This window comes from Propithecus coquereli, unplaced genomic scaffold, assembly GCF_000956105.1.
Source record: "Propithecus coquereli isolate 6110/MARCELLA unplaced genomic scaffold, Pcoq_1.0 Scaffold128, whole genome shotgun sequence".
NCBI lineage: Eukaryota > Metazoa > Chordata > Mammalia > Primates > Indriidae > Propithecus > Propithecus coquereli.
The window spans coordinates 517,695-525,939 of NW_012136969.1; the positions used below are offsets into that span (position 1 = coordinate 517,695).

Below are 8,245 nucleotides of genomic sequence, written 5' to 3' on the forward strand. Positions count from 1 at the left end.
AAAAAAAAAAAAATACACACACACACGCACGCACACACAAACTTAAAATGGATCACTGTCTTACAGAGACCAATGGAACAGAATAGAGAGTCCAGAAATAAAATCATACAGCTATGACCAACTGATTTTTGACAAAGCAGACAAAAACATACACTGGGGAAAGGATGCCCTATTCAATAAATTGGGCTGGGAAAACTGGATAGCCACATGCAGAAGAAGGAAACTGGATACCGACCTCTCACTATACATAAAAATTAACCCAAGATGTATTAAAGACTTAAATGGAAGACCTGAAATCATAAAAATTCTAGAAGAAAACATAGGAAAAACTCTTCTAGACATTGGCCTAGGCAACAAATTTTTGTGGAAGACCCCAAAAGCAAATACAGCAACAACAAAAATAAATAAATGGAACTTAATTAAACTAAAAAGTTTCTGCACAGCAAAGGAAATAATCAACAGAGTAAATGGACAACCTATAGAATGGGAGAAAATATTTGCAGACTATACATCCAATGAATGGCTAATACCCAGAATCTACAAAGAACTCAAACAAATCAGCAAGAAAAAAACCAAATAACCCCATAAAAAAGTGGGCAAAAGACATGATGATTTTTCTCAAAAGAAGATAGACAAATGGCCAGCAAACATATGAAAAAATGCTCAACATCACTAATTATCAGGGAAATCCAAATTAAATCCACAATGAGATACCGCCTTAGCCACGTCAGAATTGCCATTATTAAAAAGTGAAAATACAATAGATGTTGGTGTGGTTGTGCTAAAAAGGGAACGCTTATACACTGTTGGTGGGAATGTAAACTTGTACAATCACTGTGGAAAGCAGTAAGGAGATTCCTCAAGGAACTAAAGAAGTAGATGTACCATTTGATCCAGCAATCCCACTACTGGCTATCTACCCAAAAGAAGTCATTTTATCAGAAAGACACCTGTACCAAAGTGTTTATCACAGCACAATTCACCATTGCAAAAATATGGATCAACCTAAATGCCCATCAGCTGACGAGTGGATAAAGGAAATGTAGTATGTATATACCATGGAATACTACTTAGCCATAAAAAGGAATGAAATAATGTCTTTTGTCGCAACTTGGATGGAACTGGAGACCATTATCCTAGGTGAAGTATTTCAGGAATGGAAACACAGATACCACATGTTCTCACTTATAAGTGGGAGCTAAACGAAGGATATATATGGTCATAAAGATTTGTAATGAACATTGGAAACTAAGAAGGGGGAAGGGTAGGAGGGGTTGAGGGATAAAAATCTACCTATCGAGTACAATGTACACTATTGTGGTGATGGGTACACTGAAAGCCCTGACTTCTGCATGATACAATTTATCCATATAACAAAAAACAATGGTGCCCCTAAATTCTTTGAAATTAAAAAAAAGGATCATTGTCTTCAATGTAAAAAGTAAAACAATAAAACTTCTAGAAGAAAACAAAGGAGAATAATTTCATGAATTTGGAGTAGCCCAAGTTTCTTAAACAGGACACAAAAAATACTAACCATAAAAGAAAAATGCTAAACTGGACTTGATTAAATTAAGAACTTCTATTCATCAATACACCACTATGAGAATGAAAAGACAGAACACAAACTGTAAGGAGATACTTGCAATACAGTTGTCTCCCCTTATCTGCGGGGGATATCCAAGACCCTCAGTGGATGCCTGAAACCTCTGATAGTACTGAGCCTTATATACGCTATGTTTTTTTGATCTGATAACTCAGATGGGACATGCTAGATGAGGAGATGATTCACATCCAGGCAGGAATGGAGCAGGACAGCTTGAGATTTTATCACAATACTCAGAACAGTGTTCAATTTAAAATTGATGAATTGCTTGTTTCTGGAATTTTCCATTTAATATTTTGAGCCATGGTTGACCACAGGTAAGTTAAACCACAGAAAGTGAAACCGCAGATAAGGGAGGACTAATGTATGTACATCTGACAAAGGACTCATATCCTCACTATATAATAAAATCCTGTAAATCAGCAAAAGACAAATAACCCAACCTAAAAAAATAGTCAAAAGATCTAATAGGCACTTCACAAATGAGGATATCCAAATGGCCAATAAGCACACGAAAAGGTTCTCGTCATCATTAATCACTGGGAAAATACAAATTAAAACCATAGTATCACTACACTCTCCCAAGAATGTCTAAAATGAAAAAGACTGGTAATACCAAACAGTGAATATATAGAACAACCAGTATTGTCATACATTGCTGGTGAGACTGCAAATTGATATAATCAGTTAGGCAATATCTACTAAAGCTTAACATACACCTCCCCAATGACCCAGCAATTCCATCTCTAGGCATATACACAATAGAAATAAGTGTGTATGTCTATCAAAAGACATATACAAGAATGCTCACAGAGGTTTTATTCATAATAGCCCCAAACTGGAAATAACCCAAATATCCATTAAAAGGAAAATGGAAAAATTGTAGACTACAAAAGAATACTATGTAACATACAAGTGAACAAACTACCAACACATGCAACAAAATGCATGAACCTCTCAGATACTATGTTGAGCAAAAAGCCAAACTTGTGTGATTCCATTTATATTAAGTTCAAAAACAGATAATACTAACCAAATGTTCAGAATAGTAGTTACTTCTGAGGGGGAGTGATGTGCACATTGACTAGGAAGTAGCAACAAGAAAACTTCCAGCCCGCCTGGCCTGGGTGCACCTTGGAAACGTGGGTCACATGTGCACGAGGTGAAGGGGACTGGGACATGTTCACATTGTGCCCCACCTTCTCCCTCGGTTGTGTAACTCACCCTTCTGCATGTGTTTTATTAGACCCTGTGCTCTACAGAAAAAAAAAAAAAAAAGAACACTTCCAAAGTTCTGGAAATGTTTGTATCTTGATCACTATGGTGTTTACATCAGCATTTACACAGGCAAAATTCAGATCAGTATATTTTACATATTAATGTATGTTATACCTCAATCTTAAAAAAGACAAATTTAATATGTATTATTTTGCTTAAGTCATTCCCATTCTCTGGCTTCAATTTCTTCCTCTATTAAATGAAAGGATTAAATTATAACCCTTGTTTCCATTGTTAATGGCAATTCTCACCCTATACTATATTGCCTGTTTATCTCTCTACATCGTTTCATTGGACTGAGTGCCTTTATCTCTGTAATTCTGAGAAATAATAAGCATTCCATGAGTATCTACTGGATGAATAGAAATAGATGAACATACAAGAACATATGATTTTGACTTCATGAAATAGTAGCGTGGCAAATGAATGGACCGTAAGTGCAATGAGAATTAAGAAGAGGGAAAGCTGGAGTACTCAACGCCATGACTTGAGCGGGATCCTGAACAATGCTAATAAATCATGCGCAAAGCAAAGCCCAATTTCTCTCTGCTGCTATCTCTTGCTGCTTCCTCAGGACCTTAGCATCACTCTTAGCACCACATTCTAGGCAAGTTTTTTTCAGTCTTTTTCAAGGCACATGCCATAACACAGAAAATGAAAAGTGTACAGTACACCGAAATAAAAGTACTGTAAAGATAAAAATCCCAGCACTTATATAACTCTTGAAACATGGTGGATTGTAGCCAATGCTACAACACAGTTCAGTTCTTGGGTAATTACATAAGAAATCTTACAGAATATCAATTCTACCTTGCTTTCTATAATCAGAAGTTTAACTTCAGTTTTTGCTGTTTTTCACTTTCTGTTCCACAGCCATGCAGTACATATCTAGAAACCTTTATGGAATCATGAATACGAATTAATTAGTACAAATGAACAACTTTTTGTCCTGACTGTAGAATGCCTCAAGTTGAGAAAGGAACAAAAGAAAACCACTAGAAAGCAGAAAGGATGAGATCAGAACCATTACAAGTGGCTGGAATTTGCAGTTTAGCTGTCAGCATGAATATCAAGACATGCAGCCAGCCCCAGACTCTTCTCACTCTTCCTACCTCTGGCTGATAAAAAGGGGTAGTAGATAACACAGCTCTAGACTGTGCTCATCTATTCATACAGTATAGGATAGACTCAGGAACACAAGTACTTCATGTTAGAGGTAGTGCTGAAGAATTGCCTTGTCAATCACACTATATTTTAGGTACCCAAGGAAAGAGTATTATTATTGACCCCAGGGGTGAATTCTTCTATAAGAGAACAATTTGCAATGATCGATCAGCCCTTAATTTACTTCAATCAATAAATATGTTTTGGGTATCTACTTTTTGCCAAGAAATCGTAGCAGGTCACATATCCAAGAATATAGACTCATGGAATCTACGGATTAGAAGGAATCTTAAAGGTTTACTATCCAGTCCCTTCATCTGATATTTGAATGTCATCTATTCCATGCCAGTAAAGATACCTCCAGTCTCGATTTGAGCACTTCTAGTAATGGGAAGCTCGCTAAGTCTAAAAGTAAACCCTTCCACTTTTGGCAACTCCACCTGTTGAAAGTTCTTCCTTAACAAACACTGAAACGCGCCCCTTTCATCAACTAGTCCTAGATACGTAGGCCAGAATCACGACCTAGCCTAATTCCTCTTTCTGGGAGCGCTGAGGCGCTGACAGGCACGGGCTGGCACCTCCCGGCGTGGGTGGCCGCATCCCCAAGCGCAAAACCCAATCTGGGCAGCCGAGGCGCAGTGAGCAGAGCCCGGGGCCGGGATTCAGGAGGCCTGGGTTCTACCGCAGAATCTCTCTGCGGTCGTGGACAGGATTCTTCGACAAGGCCCGCCGGGTGGATTCCCTGCCGGGACCCGGGACTCAGCCCGCGCAAGCCCGTCTGGGGACTAGGGAGACCGGGAGAGGGAAGGGGCAGGCGCCGCCGGGGCCCAAACCTCCAGTAGCCGCAGCCGCCGTCGCCGGGTAGGGCCGGGCAGCCAGCCGGGCCTGGCGCAGCATCAGCGCCCGCTGCCGCTTCCGCTCGATGCTCGCCCGCACCGAGGCAGGCAGCTCAGCGGGTTGTTCTGAAGCGGCTGGCTCCAGCGAGGACCCCTCGGCCGCCGCCATCTCCAACCCCCTTAAAGGACGGCAGCCCTTTGCTCCGCGCACGCGCACTGCGCGCCGAAGCCTGTCCTGGGCTGGGTCGCGTCACCAGCCCCGCCTTTGTGCTCCCAGCGCCGAGCGGCCTCCGGGAGTGAGCACGCCTGCGCAGCTAAGGGGGCGGGGTGAAAGGGAAGGGGCGGAGTCTGAGCATGCGCGGAAGGCGGGGCTACCTACCTGTCTGCTCACCTTCAACCTGGGAGGAGGGTTGGTACTCAGCTCATTTTTCAGAACCTGGTTGTCTTTAGAATGTTTCACTTGGTAGTTCAGAATATGGGCTTTGGAGTCAGACGCGGGTTAAGTCCCTACCTCTCACAAAATCTGTGTGACCTTGGGCAAGTTATTTACCTTGAGTTCAGTTTCTTCAGTGGTAAAATGAGAATGATTATGGAACCACTTCCTAAGTCATTGGGAAGATGAGATGTGCCAGCACAATGTCAGGCATAGAAAGCTTCAAAAAATGAGAGCAGCTAGTAGTAGTAGTGCCAATCACAGAGACCAATAGATAATTGATCTGATTATATTTTGGACACGTGACCTAGATTTGAAATGAGAAGACATGTTATGTGTTTAACACATTAACTGCCCTGGGAGTTGTATTTAACTGACGCTAATTTTGAGCCCAGGACCTCATGAAGCATATGTAACTCAGGTCTCTTCATCTTGGGAGCCATGTGAACTATTTTTCAAGTTGCTGTAACTCACGCACAGAAAACAATAAAATACAACAAATTTTTCATTAAATTAGAAAGGATCGTTTTGTTTTTAAAGTTTTTATTCTATTTTCATAATAAAACACCATGGTCCCAAAGAAAAATTTTTTTTCTAGTGCAGCAGTCAATTTGTTAAACTCTCACTTATGTGCTGTGTGACCTCAGGCAAATGCAGCATATGGTCCAAGACTGATAAGCAGGAAGTTGGCTATCTTTTCCATGGAATATTCCCTCAGCATGGATGAGCTGCTGCCAGGTAGACAGCAGGTTTTCCTTTGGGCCAAATATCCTGACTTCCTGAAAGTGTGGCAAGTAGAGCAAAAGAAGTATCACATCCTTTCCAAAAATGTATGCTTTTGCTTTGTTACAAATAAAACTTAATTGAAACCAGAAAACATTAAATTCTAATTACTACATATACCATTTAGGACTAGTTTTTAGAAAGACCAACCTGACACACTGAAGTTTCCCACTAATATTCAGTAGTTAAAGTTTGAGAAGCACAATCCAGTCATTTTCATCTGTTGATCACATGTGCATAAAACCGCAGAACCTTGTATAAAGCAGATACATGTTGCCATCCTCTGGTTGAACTGGAGATTGAAACCTCATGCCATCCCCACCTCCTTCCCCCTCAGATCTCTCTTTCTCCCTATCCATCGTTCTTGTCTAGGTGAAATATCTCAAATTCCAAGACACCAACAGCACAGACATCAAAAGAAAACATAAATAAATTGGGCTTCATTAAAATTAAAAACTTTTGTACATCAAAGAACAATATCAAGAAAGTGAAAAATCCCACAGAATGGGAGAAAATATTTACCAATCAGGTATCTGATGAGTCAGTGTCCACAAGATATAATGAACACTTTCCATTTAACAACAAAAAGACAAACAACATAATTTTAAAATGACCAAAGGACTTAGACAATTTTTCAAAGAAGATGTGTGCCAACAAGCACATGAAAAGATATTCGTCATTAGTCATTAGGGAAATGCAAATCAAAGACACAGTGAGATACCATCTCACACCCACTGGATAGCTAGAGTTTAAAAAAAAGTGGAAAATAACTAGGGTTGGTGAGAATGTGGAGGAATTGCAACCTTCATATTAATACATTGTTGGTGAGAATGTAAATTAATGCAACTGCTGTGGAAAACAGTTTGTTCCCCAAAAAGTTAAATGTGGGATTACCATATGAGTCAGCAATTCCACTCATGGGTATATTCCCAAAGAACTAGAAACAGGTGTTCAAACAAAAACTTGCACATGAATGTTCACAGCAGCACTATTTACAATAACCAAAAGCTGGAAACAACCCAAGTGTCCATCAACTGATGAATGGATAAACAAAATGCAGTATAACCCTACAAAGGAATATTATTCAGCCATAAAAAAGAATGGAGTACAGATGCATGCTACAACTTGAATGAACCTTGAAAACATTACACTAAATGAAAGAAGCCAGGCACAAAAGGCCACATATTGTATGATTCCATTTATGAAATATTCAGACTAAGCAAACCCAGGAAGATTCCCAGATTAGTGGCTGCCAGGGGCTGAGAGGAGGGGAAAATGGGGAGTGACTGCTTCATAGATAGGGGGTTTCCTTTTGAGATGATGAAAATGTTCTGGAACTAGGTAATGGTGATGATTGCACAACATTGTGAGTATATTACAGGTCACTAATGGTAAATTTTATTTTATGTGTATTTCACCACAATTTTTTTAAAACCCTCGAATTCTGAGTAGGCTCAGGAAAGCAATGGAAGTGAATGAACCTAGCCAAGTGTAGAACTCAGGCAAACTGGCTCCTGGAGGTTCCTCTTTAAGGGAGCAGCTACTACACAATGCCAGCTGGTAGTTTCAGAGAGAATTTGGCCTGTTGTTGCCAAATTGTCCAATCTTTCAAGAAAAGTAAAAATTGAATTTTAATGCACGTACAAGTCTCTTGCTGACCTTGTTGAAATGCATATTCTGATTCGGTAGGTATATGGTAAGACCCGAGAATGTGCATTTCTAACGCGCCCCCTGGTGGTGCTGCAGCACTACAGACCACACATTGAATAGTACGGGTCAGATCGCAGGTTCCCAAACTTAGCTGAATATTGAAAGCACCTGAAGAGTTTAAAAACACTGGTACTTAGGCCCCACGCCCAGAGATTCTGATGTCATGGGTCAGAGGTGGGATCTGAGTGCCAAGATTCTGTAAAGACCCCTCCCTCCCTCCAGTAATTCTAACGGGCAGCAAACTTTGAGAGCCAGCACTCTAGATGACCTCTACAGACTCCGGCTCTGAGCCTCTGAGGCTGTGAAGTATTTCTGGAGGAAAAGGTAACAATTTCCCCCGAAGTGACCTTTTAAGAATAATTAGTTCCCAGATCCACCTCCCCAACAAAGCATTCCAAGCCTGAATGCTGGAGGATGTGGCCCATAGCTGAGATG

At 40.5% G+C, this 8,245-nt stretch overlaps 1 protein-coding gene across 1 annotated transcript in view; it reads right to left on the reverse strand.

Annotated features, from left to right (window-relative positions):
- Nucleotides 1-5,174, reverse strand: part of XPA (xeroderma pigmentosum, complementation group A) — a 48,372-nt gene extending 43,198 nt beyond the window's left edge. Inside the window, exon 1 of the mRNA XM_012638262.1 lies at nt 4,882-5,174. Within this exon, the coding sequence (XP_012493716.1) occupies nt 4,882-5,053 (172 nt within the window). The 5' untranslated portion in view covers nt 5,054-5,174. The remainder of the gene's footprint in view (nt 1-4,881) is intronic.
- Between the last annotated feature and the right edge of the window lie 3,071 nt (nt 5,175-8,245).